Raw genomic sequence first — 25,951 nt, forward strand, 5'->3', positions numbered from 1 at the left:
TATAGAATTTAGAAGAGTCCATTGTTGGAAAATAAGAACAATCTTAACTTCTGGAAGTGACTTCACAGCTTGGAGCACAGCAAAGCCTATTTCGGATTAAACTTTCTATTAATTAAACTCAAATGATTTAAACATTCATCACTTTGCATTGCACCTCCCAGAAAATAAAAACACAACAACAACAACAAACCTAGGGTTTTGAGTGAGGAAAACGGCCCCTGTGCGCGCGCTCCGCACTCACTCACTTACTCCACTCCTGTCTACAGTGCTCAGATTTTAGGAGGCCTGAAGGTTCGCGCCGGCTCCCACCCGCGATGGGAAACCCGCCCCGGGGCCGGTCAGGCGCTGCATCTTGGATCGTTGGCAGTTGGCGACCCCCCTTGAATCCCCCTCTGCCGCGGGCTCCCCGCGGCCTTTAGAGGCTCCACGAGTCGGCTCCAAATGTTTTCCATATTTGTTCAGCCTCCGTAATTCGAATACCAGGGCAGGTTCAGCCCGCCCTGCGCCGCGCTCCCGGCCCAGGGCGCAGCTCACGCTCCCACCCCGCCACCCACCCCCGCGGCCGCCATGGGCAAGGACAAGCAGCCCCGCGGCCAGCAGAGGCAGGGGGGGCCGCCGGCCGCCGACACCGCCAGGTCCGACGACATGGGGCCGAAGAAGGGCAAAGGGGCCCCCAAGGAGTGCGGGGAGGAGGAGGCCCGGACGTGCTGCGGCTGCCGGTTCCCACTGCTGCTAGCCCTGCTGCAGCTGGCCCTGGGCATCGCCGTGACCGTGGTGGGCTTCCTCATGGCGAGCATCAGCTCCTCCCTGCTAGTCAGAGACACTCCATTTTGGGCTGGGATCGTTGTAAGCATCGACTCTGTTTTGCCTAAGCGCGTTTGCCAGACAGGAATGCAAAGCCGCATGGTCGAGTTAACTAACCCAACTGCATGCGCCCTTCCCAGCTCCACTCCTCTAACTCGCGCTCTGCTTGGTGACTAGTGCGGGGCACACTTGGCTTTCCCAGGGGTGAGGCTGGACGCGATAGGAGCCGTGCCCTTCTTCAGGTCGCTCTCAATGCCTCCAAGGGGACTGATGAACGCCCTGGAGCTGGGCAGGCGCTCTCAAAGGCTGCTTGTTGTGGCCAAATTGTGGCTGTTAGCCTCAGAAGCTAACAGCAGATTCACTTTGACTTGTTCCTTATCTGATTCCTCAGGTGCCACCCCTGTTCCTAAATAAGTAGCAAAAAGTGAAGTTCATCTAACTAATCAAAGTAGTTTAGGGAAAAGGCTGAAGTTGCCACTTTCGGTAGTATAATTGTGTTAAGTGAGGTTCCATTAGTAGGTTTTATGAAATAATGTTTCAAGGCAGGAAATGCGAATGCAACAAGAACAGCCTAATCCACTGGAGTCTAACTTAGGGTAAGCAGGGCTCTGGCCCTGGCAGAAGTATATTTGGGACTTTGCTAATGGATGTACTGTTCTAAGCAGAACAGTGCTCAGCTGTTAGGAGTGAGTGTTGAAACACGTAGCATACTTGGCTTCATTCAATGAATTCCTTAATGTAAGATGGGTGCCATTTATTGAGCACCAACTATGTGCCTGCCCTGCTGGAAGCCTTTTAGATATTATTTCTAATCCCTACATCGTCCTTATGGGCAGTTATCATTTCTCAAATGAGGGAACCCAGGCGGGACTGGTCCAGGTTAGTGAGTCAACAAACATTCAGCCAGGCTGATTCCTTTCTACACCCAACAGTCTGCAATTTCTAATTGAGATCTGCTGCCCCACGTTTGATTTGCAATTTTAATACCATGTTATATTACAGTGACTGTGGCCAACTAAACTTTCATGTGCATTTCATTTGAGCCATTAAATAATGTTTTGAGGTGGGAATTGTTATTCCTCTTTGGACAGGAGAAAACAGGCTAAGAAGTTAAACATGTTCTCAAATCCAGAGAGTCAACAAGAGAGACTAGAATCCACACTTCTGATTCCTAGTTTCATCTTACATCATTACTTCCATCAGTGACCATGGAACTATAACTCATAAAACAACCCTCAAAATAATTTTTTTTTTTATCAGGGACAGACATTAAAGTCACCTGATAAATATGCATCAATGCAGGTACTTTCTAATTAAGATTATTTGAATTAACAAATTCTTGCAGAGTAATTTAAAACTTTTAATTTGTGTACTAAGAATTCCCATGAAATTAACATGATTGGAGTTTTCTAAATCAAGTGATTTTAAAAATAGCTCTTCACTATACTGGGTATTTTCATCACCTCAATGGCTGTCAACATACTGGTGGGCGGGGAGGAAAGATCTGTTCTTTAAGGATAGGCAAATTAAAAGAAAAAAAGGAACAAAATCCTTTCACTGAGTGTTTTTTAGTATTGTTTTTTAATGTGTCAAAATATGCAATTTCATGAGTTAAAGTTCCTATGGGATATGATGTGCTTAATTATCCTGGAAGCTCCCTGGGTGTGGTCGGAGCATTGCATATATCCCAGGTCTCTGATCTTTCTGATTTTCTTTTTTCATAATTTAGGGTTCATTTGAAATTTGCTCATAGCATGTGGCCCAGATGGTACTTGTAATCTTGCGTTTTCTTTCAACAGAGAGACCTGAGACTAGTGAGGAGTTCTCTGAGAAATCAGACTGGGAACACCTCTCATCCCTCTGGGGCCAGAGCTATAGGCTCTGGCATTGTCTCACGCATGTACAGAGCTTGCCCTCACCACATTGGCTGTGGTGGTCATAGGGCAGTCTTCCAAGTTTTCAGGGAAAGAGAAAGAAAGGGAGGCAGATGGTAAAGTGTAGATGTATAAACACTGTGCACAATGTTGAGCCCCAGCTCAGACACTATTTGCTGAATTACTTTGGGAAGTTACTTAACTCTAGGTTTTCATTTCTTATGGAATCAGAATGACAATGGTAATTTCTACCTCTTAGGATTGTCCTGAGGATTATATAAGATAATGCATGTAAAGCCCCTGGAATAGTGTCAGCTGATGGTAAGCATACAATGAGTTAGCTCTTCTTATTAGCGATCAGTGAAACAATCACTGGTAGTGGCATTCTTCAAAGTACAAGTGGCTGTATTTCATTTCTAGTCTAACAGAACAGTCATTTCTGACTTGCTCCATTTCTCAGACCCTTTTTGTCATCTCACCCTTCTCTGCTCTCAGCCAAGTTATTATTTAGCAGCCACCATGGTATTAGATTAGTCCAGTACTTTCTGAATCTCTCTGGAGATTTCTAAAAATGAACTTGGAGGAGAGGGGCATCCTGAGGGTCATTTTCCCTTTGGAGTACAGGATGACTCTGATCTGGTATATCCTGCAGGAACAACTGAAAAGTTTGCCCTATTGAGGAGACCCACCACACCAGAGCCAATCCATGAAGCTGAGGCAGAGCCACGCCCACCTCCTGGACATAGGCAAACTGCTAGATCCACCCCCTCTACACTTTGTGTGCTTCACTCTTGTTGCCTCTTAATTGTGTGGTCATGGCTTCATTTTTCAAGTGCTGCCATTCCCTTAACTTGGGATTTGGAGATTGCCATTTCCATTGTGGAAACGGGGTATATGGATAAGTTAAGTTCACTTCGGTGACTTCTTTATGGTTGATCAAAGCCTGAGTGACATGAATGTTCGGGAACTTCTGTTTGTAGTCTGGTAGTCTGATAAAGCCATTGTTGATGTATGATCAGAGTTTTATATGTAGTGAAATTTGAGGAAAACGGTTAGGTTACATCTTATCTATCCTCCATATTTACCTATCCAAAATGTGACTCCACTCACTTGGTGGTGGTGGGGTGGGTGTTTGCAGGGGTGATTGAAGTCTTTTTACCTCAGTTACAGAAGATTTCCATAAAAGAAAAGGGAATAGAGAAATGTGATCTGCACAAGTGCTAGTTTTGTTTGTTGTTTGAGAATGAACCCAGGAATGATGATGATGATTTTTATCACTGAACTACACCCTCAATCCTTCTTTTAATTTTTTATTTATTTTGAGTCAGGGTCTCTCTAAATTCCTAAAGGTCTTTCTAAGTTGCAGAGACTAGCCTGGAACTTGCCATCCTCCTGTCTCAGCCCCACAGTCAAAGGGATTACAGGCATCCTGTACACGGCTCTCAAAATAATAGATGGTTTGAGGGTTGTAAGTAATACCACAATGATAATACAAAGTGAAAGAGTGTCTCTGAGGATAAACTTGGCTAGGGGCAAGGCATCCTAGGAAATAGAAGTTGGTTCTGTATTTTTTCTTTTAATGGATTGAATATCTGGGTCAGATAGGCATTCAAATTTGCTCATCATTTGGGAATTCTTATTGATAAAAAATGTATATGGATTATAGGAATCTAAGAATTTGTGGCACTTCTTGTTCAAATGAATACTTCTGTTTTAGGTGAAGCATGTTTAAACTTGAGCTTATTTTTCTTCATTCAGAAACATTTTGGGGGATGTCTGCTGCACTAGGCATTGATCTAGAAATAATGAATCATGTACCTGGAGGAGCTCTCCAGCTTCTGATGGACAAGTGCCCTTATCATACCTGACAGTAATGAATATTACCGATTAAAAAATTTAACCTACATGCATATTTTTAAAGACCATTTACCTTTTAAAGTAGTCACTTGCAGTGATTTATTCGCTTTGGCATCTCTACTCTGAAGTCAATTTAAGAGCAAATTCATGCTCCTCATCTCCAGTGGGGACATTCAGTATTTGTTAATCTCTTGACCCTCTAAGGAATATTCACATGGAAAGTGGGAATTTTCTTTGACTTCTGTTTTCTTTAAGCTTTCCTTCCTTTCCCTCAGTTGCTAACATATCCTACCCACTGGAGTAAAAGCCCTGTGAAATATACTTTATTAATCACATTAGAAAGTTTAAGTCAAGGACATGGGAAAAGGAACAGTATCCTTTATTTAATATCATTCACAAAATTATTATGTGAATCTGCAATGATTAAAAGTCCTGTCAAGAATTTCAATAACATGTTAACTTACTCTAAAGAATTCAAAATGCAGATGTATTCAGATTTTGAAAATCTATTTTAAGTCTTGACTTAATAGAAGAGAAAACTGGAGTCGTTATTAATTTTGAAACCATATATATTGTGAAATTTACAAGTTGATATATGACATATAGAAAATAAGGATCATATATAATATTATCCACAATTTATAAGTAAAAAAAATGATTTATCTAAATGATGTGATCATGGTTATAAAGAGAAACTGCAAGAGAGAAAGATTTGCCATTGAGGTTTTGATACACCATTCAATAAGTCAAGAAGCTAAAAATGGTGTCAGTTTTCTATATAGTAGTTTTGACATTTGAAAAATTAAATCTGGAATTATATTTTTAGGAACACACTGCATAGTAATTCATTATTTTTCATTTTGGGACTGTAATATGCTTCCAAAACCTAATGCAGCACCTCAGGTGCCCAGTGGGAAATAAGTTTTATGATAGCGACTGTCATAGGATTGTTAGGAATTAAGAAGTGGTAATTACATGGCCTGATTCAATCTCCATTGAGTATGTATAATAGATAATGGCAGGAAAATTATCTTATAGTCACATGAATTTCTCATAGTAAGTATAAAAATGGAATGTAATTGAATTAATTTGGCAAAAATTAATTTTAATAAGTGCATGAAAATAAAATGGAATAGACAAGAAGTTGGTGAAATGTTTTCTGAAGGAATTCCAGGAATAAAGAGTAAGGAAGATTGTGCTAAAGAGAAATGAGTTTTTAACCTTTTCCTGTAGTTTTATACTAGATATGCAAAGGCCAAAGAAATGCTTATATAATGAGGAATTTTTCCCTAAATATTATTTTTTTAATAAGGAAAATTAAAACCCTGTATTAGAGTTATATTCAACTTAGGAACTTGATTCAGAATGCTAATCTCTGGAACATTTGAGTGTTAATCATCATTTTGGTTTAATTCTTTTGAATAATAGGAATAGTAATACATAGAGTTTTGGGATAATCAGATAAAAATAAACAAGGTATTCTTCTACTTTATGTGTACTTACTATATCTGCAGAGCTACTGTATATCCCCTGACACTTTGGGATACCCAGTGTGTTGAACTATCTATTTATTTCATACTTGACATTATTTGCATTTGCATTTGAACTTGCATATACCCATTTAAAGTATAAATACAGAGAAATTTAGATTTATTCATAACATATAACATATAACATAACTGAGTAATAATAAAGAATATGTTGTTACTCTATTTTGGCTTTGGAGTAATTAAAATACTTAAATTTTACAGAAATTTTTTACAGAAGTATTTAAAACACTTTAACTCATCATTATCAAGATCTTTTATTGCGTGTTATGACTATAGGACTTTAAAAAAGAGAGAGGCAGAGAAAGAAAGAGGTCATTTGACCTATTTTACATTCCCTTAATTGGAATAAATTAGGACATACTAGGATGTAGCCAAATGCTAGATGTTTATATTACAATCATCTACCAAGGAAGCCATGGCATTAAGTTCCCTAATATAATTTCTGATGTGGGGTACACTTTCAGTTTTTTTCAATTGATCTGAGGAAATGGATGGTGTCTAGACTTCTTTCCTTTCACCTTGTTCCTGACATTTCCATTAAGAATATTCTTTAACTGTGTCCACTTGCATGTGCTGGGCTCTGGAGGGCTAGCATCAACATTAAAAGGAAGTACAGAAGGTGTGCTAAAGAGTCCAGCAAGCATGTTTCTATGTTACTGTAGGACAGAAATGAAATCTACTCATTAAACTTTAATTGGGTCTCATTTCACTGCAAAATACTTTTCACTTTTAGGGCCTAAAATCTGGCAAACTAGAGAAGTACTGGTCACAAGAGCCCATCAAGACCTGGGGCGGATGGGACCTCATTAAGTCATATTCTAACCTTCTAGTTATTACCTGCTCTGAGTGTTGAAGTCCAGGGTTATTATAATGCGTTCATAAACTGATAGTGAACTCTAAAAAAATAGATGTCAGGAACAGGATTTTTAGCATAGATTACATAAAAACCCATTTTGGAGGCACACTGTCTTTCAAATAGTTCAGATGTCATCTCAGATCTCCATGTATTGAGATCCACCTTGGCAGAGGGATCTGTCAGATGCCTGAGCAAGGCAGCTAACTCACACATCTTGGTTAATTTTCAAATTCACATGTGTACATCTACACATGTTGTATTAACTAAAATACATTTTTGTTTATGTCTTAGTCTTCTTGAGTTGCCATAATAAAATGCATACACTGGGTGGTTTAAACAGCAAGCATTCATTTTCTCACAGTTCTGGAAACTTGGAAGTCTAAGGTCAAGGTGTCAGCATTCTTGGGGTCTGGTGAAGGTTCTCTTCCAGGCTTGCAGATGGCTGCCTTCTTGTGTGCTCACCACAGTCTTCTTGGTTCATACACTTGGAGAGAAAGGAGATATTTATCCGCCTTTGTCTCTGTCTCTGTCTCTATCTCCCTCTCTCAAGCCATCGATCTTGTCAGATTAGGATCCTACCCTTAAAACCTCCTTTAACCTTAATTACCTCCTAAAAGCCCTATCCTCAAATACAGTTATTTTGGGAGTTAGGCTTTAACATATGCATTTCAGGGAGACACATTTCAGTCCCTAACACTTTCCATGAGGGTTATACACACTTGTACAACCACCTGTGATTCTTAAGCCCATTTCCCATCTTATTAATGAAAGCCCTCTGGCTTTCTGGGAATGGTTATGCATCTGAATGTTTCTGATGAAGATTCTGAGCCTATAAACTGACAAGTGGCAATACATCGGGAGGGGTGGCTCTGTGCTCATACCAGTAGTGAAACATTTGGAGGAGGATGCTTTCACTGCATCTACAAATTGCTTAAATTGCTTCTTTTGTCAAATTTCTGTAAAAATAAAATCAAGTAGATCCAGGTAGTTAGTGCAATTCTAAGAGTGGCTTGGGAATTTTATTGACTGCATTAGCTTTTCAAGGCTTTAGCTTTTTAAGGTTTAGGAACCACAGAGTAGTAAATTCCTGCCTTCCTCCCCTGCTCCAGGGACTAACTGGCTGTTAAGATACAGCTAAATGACATCTTGGTTCTGAGGCATGGGTGGTTGGCTGACTGATACTGCTGGCAGATGCTCATATTTTCAACAGTTTGACCAGCCTGCTGTCCTGTGAGAGGCAGTGATTCATACTTCGTGTTTCTGGAGCTCAAAGGAAGCTGCCTTTCACTTCTTCTTTGTAATATTCAGCCATCATTTTCATTTTTGATGCTATGTAAAATTAGATAAATATTTTTTTTTGTTCTGTGGAACATGTCAGGATAAAACCCTGGATGTGTCCCACCCTGAACCTCATTATGTAAGGGCCTTTTGTACCAGAGGTACTTCCTTGTTAGATCCATACTTAGAAACTTGTTCAAGGGCTTCTCATGGGATTCTGTTGGTGCAGCTTAGAAATCCCAAACTGGGCTCTGCTTTTCCTTTACCAAGTGCTGCACAAATCCAAGCCATCTCAGAGGGAAAGGCAGGGGAGGTTGCTTAAAACTGTCAGGTATGCAGCCCTTCAGAACAGTTGCCCCATCTCAGTTCCAAAATGAGTAGCCAACAGAAAGCATGGTCACTTCTAAAGTACCAGAAGAATCCCATTATATCTCCGGTTTTATTTTTGAGCATAAAGTTGATGCTCTCTGTTCTAATATTGCTAGAGCCACAGCTCTTCTTAGTAGTCATGAATGGGTTTCAGCTGTGGGGGCTGGCAAAAGGCCAGCATGTGACTGGGCATTAGAAAGCAAAGGGTTTGCTCCCAAATGAGCATTCTCAGTTTCTGCTGAAGATTCTGTTGGACTTGAATCTGTCTTGCAGAAATGGCCAACTCTCCCTTGGTTGGGAGTGTCCTGTTGGTGGGAGAAGCTGTGAGCAATCTAGAGGAAGCTCTTTTAATGACATCCCACTTAGTTGTTGTTTTTAAAGTGTTAGATTCAGCATTCATTATTCCAAGTTTTTAAAAACCTCCTTTAAGATAAGAGATATTATCAAGGCCTCTCTCTTATATGGAGGATAATGACAAGAGACCAGAAAATAAGAGGAATTGTTAATGTGTTAGCTAGGCCCTGACTAGGAAGACAATTTTAGCTTTATTACAGGGGATGGGAGGATGACATAACACTTACTGGTCAACTTCTAAAGTATCAGGTGTGGGTCACCTATCAGTCCATTAGTCACAGGCTTCCTGAGGGTGGTACTTCATCTTCATGGTTGTACTTCAGGGCAGGGCCAGGTACCATTCTCAGGCAAGTGGATGGCTGGGCTACCCTCACCAGAGTGCAGAGCACCCAAGACTAGAGAAGAAAGCATAAACAAATTAGAATGAAGGAAAAAGATCTTCCACTCAGGTTAGCTTTGGCTCATAAGCTTTTCATTCGCAAGTAGTCTGGGATGCCTATTAAAGGGTTTCAGTCTGTATTAAGTGCTTTGAGACTAGCTATAATTTTTAAAATGAACCTTGGATGACCAAAACTATTGTGTCATAGAACCTTCGATAAATAATTCTCATTCAGTCACCGAATCTAATGCGTCACAAATTTTTCCACCTCGAGACCTCCCTGAAGCCCTTTGCCCAGTCCTCACACCCACATCACAAAAAGCTCAGTGTTTGGCTAACCCATGTTGCGTGGGAGGCACACAGGACAGGCTGCAGGCTGCCTGGGGACACTGGCCTCCTCACACTGAAATGATAAAACGATGTTCAGATGAAAAGCAATATTTCTATGTATTGCTTAATGTTCCTTTATATCCTGTTTATTTTTAAAAGTACTCTCAAATGGAAAAGCCACTTGATAATATTTTTTAAAGGTTGAACATGATGGTTTTCTCATTTGTGCTACTGTTACAATGTTATATAATAGAATTTATATTGATTTACCATAGTTTCTATACACCGTACTAACAGATTTCTATTTATTGTACTATTTCACATATATGAGCCCTGGGACATTAATGGGAAATTATCTCTGCAGTCATTTCTAAAGCAGGGCCTATTTTGAGAGCCTCCTCAATTATGCCTGAGTAATGAAATCCAATCTATGACTGTACTTGGAGTAGACTAAATCCACATAACAAGATCCTTCTCCTGGTGAGGGCTTGAAAAATACCAAAGGGAAGCAAATGAACTACAGGTTATTTATGTTTTTCGCCACAAATACATAAAATTTTGCTCCTCCTCTTGATTCATGAGAAAGACTGGGAAAATAATCTTTGTTTCCCCACATTCTTTGGCAATGAATTATTTTGCAAAAATAGGTATTTATTGATAGAACTTGGTGATTAGTCTCTGCTAAGTCACTGCAGGGGTGAGTTAAGTAATTGATAAGCAACAAGTCAGAAGCCTATAAAAGAAACAGTACTTGTTAGTAAAATAGAAACTTCTTAGATATAGACACTCTCCCTCTGTATCTCCAGATGGCATCCCCTGCCCAGGTGTTTAATCTCTGGGAAAGGCAATGCAGGAAAAACAATTACATATAGTTTAAAAAGCCAGGTGTCCAGGCTGTGCCCTAAACCGTGTGCAAAGGGGCAGGCATGAGGAGGATCAGCAAAGGCAAGGACAGGGGAACTGAAATTGTAGGAGAGGCTCCAGCTTTGGAGTAAAAAGAGTATGGGAAGAGTCTTGGCTCTACCAGTTTATAACCATTTTCCAAAACATGTTTGGTAATTACTTTTTATTTTCATTTTTATGTGAGTGTGAACAAGTACACACAATTCTATGACATTTTCAGTTTTGTATTGACAAGTAGAAAATAATAAGAACCATTTATCAATTCCTAACTTTGTCAAATTTTAATATTTTTTATAATTGCTTTAGTGTTTGTTTTTTTTTTAGAAAGAAACATTATAGTATACTGAAGTCCTCTGTATTTCATTTCTTAATCACATTTTCCTACCTGCCTGTCTTCCCCAGAGGTGTCTACTGTCCTGAATTTGGCATTTGTCATGATTATGCTTGTCTCTTTTCATATTTTACAGCATGTACATATCCATAACCAATAATTATCTTGTTTTAAATTTCAAATAAATGGTATCGTTTTTGTTGTTATTTGAGATTTATTTATAAAGATATTTGTTGTTATTTGAGATTTGCTTATAATAGTAACTACATGGATACCACTCATTCATTTTTGCTACATTATATTTCATTTTAGGAATATATAATTATTCATCTACCTAATGATAAAAATTTAGGCTGTTTTCAAAAATGATTTTTTTTTTCAGTTATAAAGTTTAACTAGACATTCTGGTCCATGGCTCCCTTTGCCTGTATTTCAGTTTCTTTAAGGCATATTCCCAGAAGTTAAGTTATTGGCTTGTACAATGTAGGCACCTTCAACTTACTAGAAATTGCCATGTCACTCCCAAAATCCCAAATTGTGCTAATTACTTATATGAATGATAAATCAGAGTTTCTTTTCCCTGTCTTATTTGTGTACAGTAGCATTTTGTTTTAAGTTGCATTTTTTTCTGATTACTGTTGGAGTTGGACATATTTTATGTTGATTAGCCATTTATGTTTTTCTTCAAAAATATTTTCTATGGGTTGTTTGTTCCTCATTTCTTGACTAATGGGATTTTTTTTTTTTTTTTTTTTTTTTTTTTTTTTACTTCTGTTACTTAACCTTTCTGGTTTTAAGTACTGAAAATATCTTTTCCTACTTGGTATCAAGTTTTGTTTATGGTGCATTTCTTATGAAAAATATTTAATTTGTATGTTTTTATAATTATCAATCTTTTTATGGTATGTGCTTTGATATGTTTTAGAAAAGTTTCTCCTTACTCCAGGTCATAAGATATTATTCTATACAATTTTCTAAAAATGTTAAAGTTTTGCTTTTTTTATTTATATCTTTAGTCTGGATACACTAACGTTTTGCATATAATATTAAGTAGGGTCCATACAGATAGCTAATAATTTTAGTACCATTTAATAAATGGTATTTGAGAACATTACATGAGAATCAGCCTTTTAAATTCCAAGAAAAATACTGTTGTATTTTCATGGGATTTGTACTTTCTATATATGAACAAAGAATAGTTTTCCATTTATTTGGGTCTTCCCTAACTTTTTTTTTTTTGGTGTGTGTGTGTGTGTGTGTGTGTGTGGTGCTGAGGATTGAACCCAGCAATCAACAATTTGATTATTGATTTCAAACAAATTGGTTTGTGTTCCTTCTTAGGTAACATGCCCCTTCTTTATGATTGCTTTTCACATTTTCTCTTTGTTTTGCAGTTTAACTACAGTGTGTCTAAATATGGATTCTGCTTTTATGTATCCTACTGGGGACTGGTTTTATGAACCAAAGATTTTTGTTTTTAATTGATTCTAAATTCCAGCCATTTCCTTCCAAATCATGTGTCTGTCTTCACGTGATTCCCCAGTGTGGGACTGCTATAGGATGTATGTTTAGAACCTTCTTCTATTTTCCCTATTTCCTAACCTTTTATTAGGTTTCATCTCTCTCTACCTCTCCATGCTGTGTCTTGAGTTAGTTCCTCAGATCTTTTAGTTCATAGTTCCCCTCTTCAGTTGAGCTCAATCTGCCTATTACCTAGCCATTGAGTTTCTAATTCCACCAATTTTCTTTTTCATTTCTGGAACTTCTATTTTGTTATAATTGTTATTATTTTTATATCATATATTCCTGCTGTTTTTACAAGTTCCCTCTTCTTTATTGATGTTTTCATTTCCTTCTTTCTTTATTCATGTTTTCAATTCCTCCTTTCATGTCTTTAATTGTTTAGAATATACTTTTTATAGTTTCTGTGCATTAGTTTCATTACTTGGATTTCTTAGGGCTTTAATTCTTAGAGAATGTGTGTTTATACATGTACATGTTGGCCTTCATTAGTGAATTAATTCTTCATATGTTTACTCATTTTGATGTGTGGGGTCATCTTCCAGGAGGCCTTATAGATGGTTTTGTCTTGCCATGTGTCCCCTTGGTATCATCAGCCTAGAGCTGCTTCTTTTTTTCATAGTCTATTTATCATAGAAGATTTCTTGCACACAAAAGCAGATACAATTGTATAATGAAGCTCTGTGCTATTCCCATCACTCACCTTCAGTAATTATTGTCTTGTGATCAACCTATTTCATCAATATGTTCCTATACTTCCTCCATACCCACATATCACACACTGAATTATTTTAAGTAAATCCCAGACTTCATAACATTTCACTCATAAATATTTTCCTATATAAGTTAAATAATGAAGACTATAAAATAATCAAAATACCAATATTACATCTAGCAAGTTAATTTCGTCACAGGATCACACGAGTGTTCAAATATGCATTATTTACTCATGATTATGTCTTCACAGTTTGTTCCAACTCAGGATCCCAGTAAGATCTATATGCTGAAATTGGTTCATATATTTCTTTATTTCTTTCTTTTTTTTAGTTGTAGTTGGACACAATACCTCTATTTCGTTTACTTATTTTTATGTGGTGCTGAGGATCGAATCCAGGGCCCCGCACGTGGGAGGCAAGCGCTCTACCGCTGAGCCACAACCCCAGCCCCTCTTTTGTCTTCTTTACTCAAGGATTTTCACTTTCTCTCTCCTTTCCATTATCTTTCTATTTCTCCCCACCCCACCCCACCCCCTTATTTGCTGATGTAACAAAGTTTTTATACAAGGTCACTTTTATGTAACTTTCTCATCTTAATAGGATCCAGTATTGTGCAAATACTTAAAATACCCCAAAACCCCTGAGCACAACAAGTTTTTGTTGATATCCAGTATAAGTGGGTTAATTACGTTCTAGTCTTGTAAGTGTGTGGTCATTTAAGGAGCCTACACAAATGCCATAGTCTTGGTTCCAACTATCTATCAGGTGTATTGTTGGCCTGGGTGGCCATTAAAACCAAGAATTTTCTGTTGTGAAGACTGACTATCATTCTCCCTGCATGCTACTCCCACCTTTCTTTAGGATTTTTGATTTGTCAATTTTTTTCATTTCTTGTAAGTTTTGATATTAATACAAAAATGTGTACTATATCTTATTCAGTATTTTACATTGCTTTATAAGGAGTTTTCCTATAATTTGGTTCTTAAATTATGCAGATATAAAACATCTTCATGCTTTTAAAAATCTTTTTTTAGGTTAACTTATAATTTTCTTAACCTTGCTGAGTCAAAATATTCTATATAATAGATGATGTCTTTTTACTTATTGTATAGTTTTGAGTAATAAATGAGCTAATATAAATAAAGTAATACATAAAAAGGACCTTTTCTGAATAGAGAATATGTTTGAGCAGGCTTAAAGAATGAATACGACTTAGTTTAAGGTACTTGAAGGAGGCACATTACACCAGGTGGATAAGAAAGTGAAGGGACATTTTTGGTCAACGGGGGAACTGGTGACCTGTTAGCATTTAACTCAGTTTTCATCCACAACCAACATTATTGCTTCACAGTTCTGTTGTTTGTGTCAATTCAACCTTTTGAGGATGTAATTGCAAAAATTCTCAACAGTTCCTATAAAGTAAGAAAACTTGGATACACAAATCTGTTATAATATTAAAACGAGACCCTGCCCCCCATAAAGGATTCTATTTGGATGTTACAATAAATGAGGCACTGGGATGCTGTGGGATTTCTTTTCTCAGTTTTCTGTGAGTTGATGAAATATTCCTTAGGATTTATTGGCTTAAAATGATGAGTTATTTGCAATTATTTCCAAGCAAGGATTTAGGAATTTGTGAATTGTAGCAACTTGGTACCCACACGCCTCTTGCACGTCTTCTAGCTCTCCACCAGAAAGTTTACTTTGGCTGAAACATCAAGGAAAGTGTACTCTATCCATAGGATTTAGGGGATTCACACTCATCTGATCCAGCTGCTGTTCACAAGTTCCAACTCATTTTTATTAGTTCCATCGAAGTACTTTTCTGATATGGTATAAGCAATATACAAGGTTCAAGTGAACATCTGGACAGCACACTGTGTGCTGGGAAGTGGGACCATCACTTAACAAACACGTTGGTCTTCCCATGTTTCTCTGCTTGTACAGCAGATCTGGCTGAAGTACACAGCAACACAAAGTTCAAAGCAATACTGGTGGAAAAAATATTAGGGAAAAATACATAATTTCAATTATTGGATTGTTTCAAATCATGATAAAAGCCACCACTTTGAATTAGGAAGAATGTATCTAACCATACAAAGGATTTTAGTCTGTTATAGTTCTGCATGCTTCTTTCCCATCCAATCAGAACTTTGATCACAACAGAGGAAGTGAATGCACTCTCATTGCTGGAAATCACATGAGCAATAATTTATTTAAGAATACCTCACAAATTCTTAGAAATTTTATTTATTTCCAATTGATTTTGCAAAAAGATCTAGATTTAACAAAGCTGTAGGTAAGGATCAGCCCACTTTTATATTTTAACATAATTAGCACATAAATCATTACTTTGGTTCAATTTCAATGTCTTTGCATACTCATCTATGAAGAGTGCATACATTATAGTAATTCAGACATACATCTGTCAAATATCAACTCCACAGGTAAAAAGACAATTATAACAACAATGGGGGAGAATAAAATTGACGAGATTTTGCAGACAGGGTAAACATAGGTATTGTTGAGAAAGGATTTCTTCTCTTTAGATCCTTAAGAAAATTCTTTTCTATGGTACAATTTATCATGTAGAATTGACTTCTCACTGAGAAACTTTGACCTAGATGTCTAATATTTGTTTCTTAAAAAATAACCTCTTGGTGCATCTTTGCAAAGTAACTATTACAAATTCTTCGTTCAGTTTCACAGAAAAATATGGCAATGCAGAATTGAGGCTGTGTGTCGAAACCTGAACTCTCCATGCACAGGCAGAACTTAGTTCTTTGGTAAAGAGAGGATTTCTGTGCTGGAACTTTTCAACAGCAGATTTTACTTTTAGCAGAAAAATTAACAAAAAAGAGTGAAAATCAGTGAGGCTCTGGGATTGTAGTAGATTCCTAAGGCACATGACAAGGCATCAGATATCTTCCTGATATATCACAGGCCAAATAAAACACTCATAAGCAGAAGTTCCTAGCTATAAAAAACTTTGCTAGCTAGAGTTTTCTTCATAGTGGAAAAGAAGCTACTATTTTGAGCTCAGTTTAATAAAACCAAGAAAAAATGTTTCAAGATTATAAGTAGTCTTAATTTCTGTACATTCATGTGCAGTGTTGAGAGATAGATTGTTACTCCCTTCCCCCTCATATTCTGCCATAAAACCCTGGGTTGATTTTTAGTCTATATTTACACCCCTATCACTTCTTTAATCTGCCATGAATATCTTTTACACTGTTTGGCTGAAAGCTTCTTTAAAAAAAAAAAAAAGTAACATTGACTTTAGATTTGTTAAGGACAGAATATATTTTTCAGTGAACAACTTTCTTTTTTTTCCAGAAATTGAATGCTTGTCTTTGTAAAACCACAATAGGGTAACTGAAGAAATATATATAGCTTGGCATGGTCACTAAGATTGGCATAGGTGTTGTTGAGCAAGGATTCCTGGGTAGTAGATAACAGGTTTGAAGCAGAAATTTTAAAAAGCAGCAAAAGAAGTTATATATTTTATATATATAAAATATAAAATATTTTATATATATAAAATATATAACTTTTATATATTTCTCAGGTATTTTCAAACTATTATGTTAACATTACTGGAAAGATGCTTTAAAAGTAGAAACTATGAAAACAAAACTAACCCAAGTAATGAGTTAGTTTTTAATCCATTTATTCAGTCAACAAATATTTATTGACTGTATTATATGTGCTGGGTGTTATACTAAGCCCTTTACATTTGCTGTCTCATTTAATCCTTAGGAAAACTTATGAAGTAGGCATCATTGATATCACCCTAGACATGATGAACCAAGGCTTGAAAAGTTAACTTCTTCTCAATATCTAGAAAGATGGAGAGTTGGGTTTTCTTATCCAGCAAATCCAGAGCTAAGATGCATTGTCAAGAGTCTCTATCTTTAGGTATGTGGTATGGCCCATTTTGCTACAAAATCTTGCATAGTTACCCTTACTTGTCCCTTCTTCAGGTCTATGTATGTTGCATCTGGAGCTGGGAGGTCTTATATGACATGGGTAGGGGGGATACGTGTTGTTGAAATAATAGAGCCAGCAAGGCACTCTCAGAAACAACTGTGAGTTCGCTGTGCTGTTTCTTTCTTTTTGGAAGGACATTACCCAATTTATTTTTTTCCCAGAGGCAGTTATCACTTTAAGGACTTATTGTTTGTGTTTTGCTAACCACTCTATGTCATGTTTGTTGGGGAATAAGTTAGGATAATAAGCACTCCGTTCTCCATAGCTTGTCTCGACAGCTGACATCATAGATCTGCTTATTTTGTTCATGGTCTGCCTTTCCACTTGAAAACATGAGCCCTACCAAGGCAAGATTTTTGTCTCTTCTCTTCCCTGTGGTATTGCCAAGCCTCAGAGAGTACGTGGCACATGGTAGGTACACAATGAACATTTGTTAAAAGAACAGAATGAGACTATTTCCAAGATGTGATAGAGTGCTTACATTTACATATATTATTCATTTTCAGCTCAAATTTCAGAGTGAGTTACACTGGCACAGTTTGAGGTCATATGAGATGGAAAAAAATACCTACTACAATTACAGGCACATAACTTAAGATCCTTAAAAACAAATTATAAAGTAAGTATTATTTTCTCCATTTTGTGCATGATAAGACTGAGTCTCAATGACTGAGTCGTGGTCCCGCACCTTGGATGCTTGTTTGGACTTTAAGGATTTCCTCTTCACACTTTGCCTCAGGAGTAGTGCTTTAGCCATTCAGGAGAGGAGCAGAGGCTAGAACATTCTCCAAATCACTGCAGTTCTTGCTTGGAGTGCTAGTCAAGATTCCTCCAAGGAGGACTCCATGTTGTGTAGTAGCTAAAAGCCAGGTTCAGTACTCTGACAGGTATGGCTATCAACTCAATATATATATATATTCTCTGTGAGTTTGGAGCATAAAACCTTTATAGCTCTAGTTTCCTTATCTATCAAATGGAATTAATACTGGGAGTATCTTGTAGGGTTTTTATGAGTAAGGACTGAGATAATTTACACAGGATGCTTAGTAAGGTGCCTGGTATTAAAACTTCTCAATGTTAGTATCAAAATGTCAAATAATCTAGACTTGGTGAGCTTTTCTTACATAAATACACAGATTATGCCAAGTGCTCACTTGTACTAATACTAAGTAAATCCCATAATATTTGTAACCCAGACAGTATCAATTCTAAACATGGTTATGCTGATAATATAGTTAAGAGTCTTTAAATATATTCTAAACTTGGTCTACTCTAATAAACATATGAGTGTCTCTAATTGCATTAATAATGTTAGTAATTACTACTAGTTACTCTGTACCTATAAGGTAGATATTATCCTAAACATTACCCTTGTTTATATTATCATTAATCTTCTTCTGATTAACCATTAAAACATTATTGTCTTCATTTTATAGGTAGGGATACTGAGGCCAAAAAGAATTAAATAACTTTGTCCAAGGTCATCTAACCTGTAAAGAAATAGAATCAAGATTTAAATTCTATAGTCTGAATTTTTTTTCCATTATGCAGTACTGTCTCCTTAATTATACTTATGGTTCTACACTTGATTTTAACAGAACCAAATAAGCAGTTATCATTGTTGAATGAACTTGATATTTCATGTTTTTGAATGTTATTTTTCCTTTATCTCATTAGGGGAAAGGGTATGTTTCTGAATCTGTTTATTTTAGCTTTTACTTAAAAACATAATAAAAAATAAGAATTAATAATCATGAATGTGGGAAGGGAATGTCCTTCATAATTTCAGCATATTTAAATCCTACTTGATTAACAGCAAAAATTTTGTCTTTTAAAAATAACATGTACTTAAAAAAAAAAAAAAACCTAGCTGATTCAGGGCTTCTTACATTAAAAAGATCTGGTGGTTGATCAGTGAGGGGAGCCAAGTGAGCTGCTCCTGTCTGCTCATCTCACACCTGGCCCAGGTTGCCAAAGGACGCTGCTCATGGCAATCAGCTTTTTTGTACCTCACTTCCTCTTCTGTAAAGTGGGCATTAAAGTATGAATTTCCATCTTCTTCAAATTCCCAGTTTCTATAACAATGAAGCTTTTATTGATTTTACTTTTATTATACTCCCCAAAATCACTTGGGGAGTAATTCCCATATTGGAGGGACCATTAAATTATTATATATTCTTTATTAATATAAAATAACTTAGGGTACAAGGAGTGGATACCTAAACGTTTGTATTTGTAAAGCCTCAGTTTTCTCTCCCTTGTGACAAGCCTTCTGGAGGAATATATATATATATAAAGTATTTAGTACAGGGCCTACCACTTTGTAAGTGCCCATAGGTATCATTATTATTATATTATGATTGTTTATAATAAATAGCTCATTATAGGATACTCAACTAGTTATAGTACTACTCCGGAACCCTAACCATTCCTCCAAGGAGGACTCCAGATTATAATATGTTTATCATTTGTTGAAAATGATTTCTAATATTTTACCTTAAATTATATTAAATAAATGAAAATCCATAGAAATGGCCTTAAGAAATATCCATCAAAACATTTACAGTTCTACTACTTCCCTGGGTGATCAATTGACTGTGCAAACATGAGAAGAGAGTTCATCTTGTTACGATATTGATTGAATTAAAGCACTTTAAATACAAAGGTGGAAGTTGATTAACTTACAGAAATAGAGTCACATTTCAGGTTCACAAAGGAAAGGTAGGCATGGAAGGACAAGAGGGATGCTGAAAGGCATTTGACAGGGGAAGGTTATATTCCCCAGATAACCCTGTCAAGCAGCAACATCGACACCAAAAAGACGAAAACATATAAATTGGAGGTTGTGTGAATGTCACAAGACCAGAATATAAATACATATGACATGGAAAGAAGTAAATACCGATAATGCTTATTCTTAGAGAATGTTTAGGGGGATACCTTCTAGCTAGAACAAAATGAAAAGGAAAAAAAATGTAGATAAATCTCTGAGATACTGATCCTGCATCTACCTTTTATTCACAATAAACCCACCTTTAAGAGATACCAGTGCAGGTGCCATAGGCCAAATAACAAAACAAAGTCAATGTGTGACAAAACTCAGGACTCCTGCATCTAGAAATGTACTTAACATTCTGAGAACATTTCAACCCTGTTTTGCTTTCCACCTCACAAGAGAGAATGCAGACTTCAGCCTGTGTAGACAGAAAATATCAAGACAGAATGTGGAATTTAGGACTTGGGTTTTCTTATTACACTGAACAAATCATAGAAACACACATCTAAAAATTTCATGTTAAAATGATGTTTGTCTTTTTTTTTCTCTTTTCCATTAAAAGTCACTGTAATATTTTCTTATCAATATAATATCTACCCATACCTGGACTAAACCTTACTATGGTCTTAAACACTAGTTGTCCTGTTGCCTTCCCAGCCCGTGTTTTCAATGCCACCCATTTTCCACTTGGCATCATGCTCTGTGACACCACCTGTCCACCTCAGGCCTGGGTGTCTGGTCCAATGGATGCCTTCCTGAAAACCCCACATAATTGCCTGTTTCCTGTTCCGTGGGCTTCACCTCGCCATATCTAATGGGAGTGCTGGCCTGGATTCCAGGAAAGTTGTGCCAGAAAAATCTGGCGGGTCTTGCTGCTCATTAACATCAGCCCCCTCTTCCTTGCCTGGGAAACCAGAACACGGTGTCTTCCTGGCATGCCCATGTCCTGCCAGCTCAGGAAGCAAGACCCTTAGTCTGGCATGGAAAATCTGGTTTCCTCTCCATGGCCATAAAGCCTTCAGTTTTTAATGTTCAATAAATATCAATCTTCTAGAACATTCTTACACTCAATGCAAATGAACTCTCTGATTTTAAAAAAAAAATCACTGTTAAAACTTCAAAGCTGGGGTTGGAGTGATGGCTGAGTGGTAGAGCGCCTGCCCAGCATGTGCAAGGCACTGGGTTCGATTTCCAGCACCACATATAAATAAATATAATAAAGGTCCATTGACAGCTAAAAAAGATTTTTAAAAATTTCAAAGCTGTAGGAAAGAAAATGAAACAATATCTAGAACCTATCAAGGTTTGTCATATGGGGCTGGGGATGTGGCTCAAGCGGTAGTGTGCTCGCCTGGCATTTGTGCAGCCCAGGTTCGATCCTCAGCACCACATACAAACAAAGATGCTGTGTCTGCCGAAAACTAAAAAAAAAAAATAAATATTCAAAGAAAAATTCTAAAAAAAAAAAGTTTTGTCATATGATTAAGGATTAAAATATGTTGAATTAATTCAATCTTTATAGCCAACACCCTTTACAAGGATCTAGATAGAAGTGGAACTTTCAAAAATCTGAAAGGATAATCAGTTAAATAATTTTTACACATGGCATGATGTACAATCAAAATTTTAATAAGTTTATTTGAAATTTTTTCTGCTCAAAAGATTCTTCATAACTGGGTAACTTCATGGGCCCTTTTATTTCTACTAGTCTCTCTGGATGGGCCAGAGAGAGTGTTTCCTATGACTTCATTAGCTTCACATAGGCTGATGACTCACAAATTCTCTATCCCAGACCTCATTCCTACACTGTAGGCCCACATGGCTGAGCTTCGAATCCATGTGGTATCATCATTTCCCACTTCCATTCTGCTCCTCCTCATATGTCTTGTAGCTCATGAAATGTCAAAACCTGGCAGCTCAAGTCAGGTAAGCAGCTGAGCACCTCCCTAATCCTTCTCTTCTTCAGCCCTGATATGGAATCCATCTTTAGATCCTATGGATTTTGTTTCCTTACTGTCACTCAAACTTACCATCTCTCTATCCTCACCTCTATCTAAGCTCATCGATTCCTTGCAGGAAAAGAATAGCTTCCTACGGGTCTCCTCCACAAATATCACCCCCATTCATTTCATTCTTCGTAGTCAGGAGGACAATTCTAAAATGCAGAATTGACTGTGCCCTAAGATGCTTACTGTGCATTTCTCCATGCTTTTGTACCTACTAGTACCCTTTCTGTCCAGAATAGCTTTCCTCACATCCTCCTTCTACCTAATTCCTGCTTATCCTTTGAAACTTATCTTGCTCCAGGACATTTCTCCAAGTCTCCTTCAGGTTATTCACCCCTTCTGTGTATTCTCATAGCAGATGGGGTTTTAGTACCTAGATTATATTGTAACTTCACCCTTTTCTCTTTTCCAACTGGAATAAGAGATCCTTGGAGGCGGGATTGTCCTTGGAGTAAAGAACTATGGTTTTTCATCTGTCAATTCTCAGTCATACAATAGCACAGGATCTGCTATTGTAAATCCTCAATAAGTTTCTTCCGATTGAAGAAATGAAATGCTCTAGAATGAGGTCATGGGTTTCTATGCAACATCTTACTGGAAACCAGGTTAAATGAAGACTACAAAGAATTAGATACTATTGAAAGGGGAAATTTTGTTCAAGCAGAGGCATTGAATCTGATTTTTAAAGATGCTGGTCAGTTAGGCCTGATTATTGGAAATGTGTCTCTTGTAAAGACAAAGAGGAAAGTCTTCGCAATTGCCAACCTCAGCACTGTAGTCTCTAGGGACCAAGACAGTTACATGAGAAAGATGTGCTTGTCCCATGCCTCTGCAGACAAAAACTATCAAGGGAGAACAGGAATATACTTTGGGATTTAACAATCCCCATACAAGCAGATTTAGAACCTTCAATCTGATTTGTTGCCATTAAACAAAAAGGAAAGAAGGTCTCTCCTCTGTTGTGTCAATTCTATAAATTCTTACTATGAGAATACATAGTACATCCACAAGGCTTTATTAAACATGTACCTTAATTTCTAGTTTTTTAATGTGCTTAAAAACATTAAAAACCACCTCATTTCTGACTTGGAAATGTCAGCACATTATAAGCTACAAAACAACTTCAGTATCATTACCTGTTCACCTGGCAGCCCTCTGCTGAAAAGCTGCCTCCCTGGATTCTGCTTTGCTTTCCATCCACACCTCTCTAGTGCATGCCATGTTCACGTGCTTTAAGGCTGTGTCTCTCCACTGGAAACTTTATCTACTGCTATTAAACCATGCATCGAGTCCTAATAACAGAAAACCCTGGAAACAGGTTGTATTAAAAGAAGGCTGGGATTTTGGCTTCATGGTCTAGTAGAAATCTGAACAACCTTCTACTTGGGAACAGATAAGGGCACAGGCAATTTATTGATTGTGTTAACACAAGATAAAATAGAAGTGTTACCTTAAAGTGCTGTTGGCTTGCTTTGTAAGTTCCCAGTTCTACAAACCCAATAATCGTAGGGTAGTAGAGCTGGTAACATACAAAGCCAACATACCATTTTAAGATTTGAAGCTGGCCATGGTAGGTAGGGATTGTGAATATTACCAAATCAGTTGTTTACTTCTTGATGACTCTCAGCCACCCCTCCAATATCCATCTCTAGGAAAATTGTGCCTATTAGAAATGCAATTCTATTGCGTTATGTTTCCTGTCTTTAGCAACATTTTAAACTTTCCAAAATTGAATGTGAACAGATTCACTTTGATTAGAAATTTCAAATTACAGTTTAAAAAATTCCAGTTCACAAAAAAGAAAATACAGTTTAACTAACGGAATCAGTGCATTTTCTCAAAGCCGCCACTCCTCCCACCAGCCTTTCTGTGAGGCACATCTACCTTCTGTCCATCATCTTCACTCAAGACCTTGGAAGTTGCTTTCCTCCCAGCATTCGTGCAATACATTACTACACCTTTTCCCTCCACTGCTCTATCTGAAGTTGCCTGCAATCCCCTGAGCTCTGACCCACCTGATATGTTAATCTTGCTCAGGTTAGTAAAATAAAATCCTGATGTTCTCTTCCAACCCACTGTTACTGTTCATTTTCCCGAAACAGTCTCAAATCATGTCATTCCTTGTTTGAAAACTTTCAAGGAAGCTCCATGACATACTAAACCAGCCCCGCATCATCAAATCTTGGTCCTACTTTTTCTTCTCTATGTTTCATTCATTCAACTGTGCTCTTCTTTCAAAGTGCATGGTGCAGGTGCAGCTCCATGCTCCTGTAGCTGCTTTTTACTCAGCCTACCTGGTTTGCATCCTGGTTCCATTATTTACTTGCTTTATGCCTCTGCTTCCTCATTTACAACATACAATAGCACCTAGATTTTATGACGATTACACGAGGAAGTACCTACAAAGCCCTTAGAAGAGCTCTAGCACAGGGTGTTTAGTAAATGTTAGTGACCATTATTGTTATGTCTTTCAAAGGCCATTTTCAAATCCACTTGTTGAGCGAAACCTTTTGTCTTGCCTAACTCAATGTAACTTCTTCCACTTTTCGTACTTCTCTGAATAGCATTTGACATATTAGGCCCTGCCACAGAGTAGTGCATGTATTTATTTTGGCCTGTACTGAACTGTATGCTGATTAATGTTGAGAAAACTTTATTCATCCTTGTACATGGGATCATCAAAAGGATATAATAAATACTAGCTAAATTGAAATAAATTGATTTTATTGTGTTCCACAAATTAAGTAAATACATATAAATAAGTAAAATGAAATGAACAGCTTGATAACATGGATGTTACTAGTGAAAGACACTGCGATGTCAGTAGAACCATGACTTGCCCTGATAACATCCTTTATTCCATGTTCTGCATTTCAGGTCTGCTTAGTGGCCTATCTGGGCTTGTTTATGCTTTGTGTCTCATATCAAGTTGACGAACGGACATGTATCCAGTTTTCTATGAAAGTAAGTTGTTATTTTTCTTTTCTTTATCATCAATAGAAATACAAGTATAAAATAAAGGAGTGCTTTTTAAAGGGTTGCATATCTGATGTGTCTAGAAATTACATTTTCAGGCAGGCCAAAAAATGTTTTAGGAGGGCATTGATCCAGACCCAAAGGTAATGCTAGTCTTAATTTCCATGAGCTGGGCTGGCATGGAGTATGTGAAGTGTGTCCTTTAATGCCCTTAAAAGGAATATTGAGCATTCATCAGCTCAACAAAACCCTTGGCCAGGGAAAGGTGGCTCTTTCAGTACCCACTTCCATATCTTGGGGGTTTTTGGAGTATTTTAATAAAGAAGCAATTTAAGTGCATTTCCCCTTGTAGGTGGGATCACTGAGACAGAAAAAGTACATTGGGTGCATCCAAATGATCTGTGCCAGGAGTCTGAGGGCAATGGTTGGGATATGCATGGCTTGGCAAGTATATGTGTCTTTCATTTATGTGAATTTTTTCTCTGTTAAGGACAGTGAATTTGCTTGGACTCAATTCAAATGCACAGCATTTTCAATGAACAGAATATTCTCCAAAGGGAAACATAGATACCTCCTTTTCAGAGTTTAAGGACATAAACACTGAACCGAGTAATCAAAGCTAGTAGAGATCAAATTCCTACATTTTCTCTCAATTTATTATAGCAGAGAATAAAAAATTATCAGTAACTTTTTTTCTATTCACACTATTTACTTTTTTTTCTATAAGAAAACATAAAAACTTTATAAATATGTAACAAAAATTCCATCATTATATACAACTATAATGTACTCATAAAAATGTAAAAAGAGAAAAAAACTGGATGTTGTTTTGTTCACCTCAACTAGAATAAAATTAAGTCAACAATATTATTTGGAAATTATGAAGATGAAGAACATAAGATGTATTGGAATACTGTAGTATAATTGAAGCTATTAATATAAAAGAGCAGAGTGCTGATGCTTTTTAAAATCATGCTGTAGTTGGGTGTGGTGGAACACAACTGTAATTCCGTGACTTGGGAGGCTGAGGCAGGAGGACACAAGTTCAAGGCCAGCCTGGGCAACTTAGTGAAATCCTATC

General features: G+C 37.2%; 1 protein-coding gene across 1 annotated transcript in view; it reads left to right on the forward strand.

Annotated features, from left to right (window-relative positions):
* The first annotated feature begins 447 nt into the window (after positions 1 to 447).
* Positions 448 to 25,951, forward strand: part of Sspn (sarcospan) — a 34,716-nt gene continuing 9,212 nt past the window's right edge. Inside the window, exons 1-2 of the mRNA XM_076854227.1 lie at positions 448 to 846; positions 24,772 to 24,858. Coding sequence (XP_076710342.1) covers positions 568 to 846; positions 24,772 to 24,858 — 366 coding nt within the window. The 5' untranslated portion in view covers positions 448 to 567. The remainder of the gene's footprint in view (positions 847 to 24,771; positions 24,859 to 25,951) is intronic.

Source organism: Callospermophilus lateralis, chromosome 4, assembly GCF_048772815.1.
Source record: "Callospermophilus lateralis isolate mCalLat2 chromosome 4, mCalLat2.hap1, whole genome shotgun sequence".
Classification (NCBI taxonomy): domain Eukaryota; kingdom Metazoa; phylum Chordata; class Mammalia; order Rodentia; family Sciuridae; genus Callospermophilus; species Callospermophilus lateralis.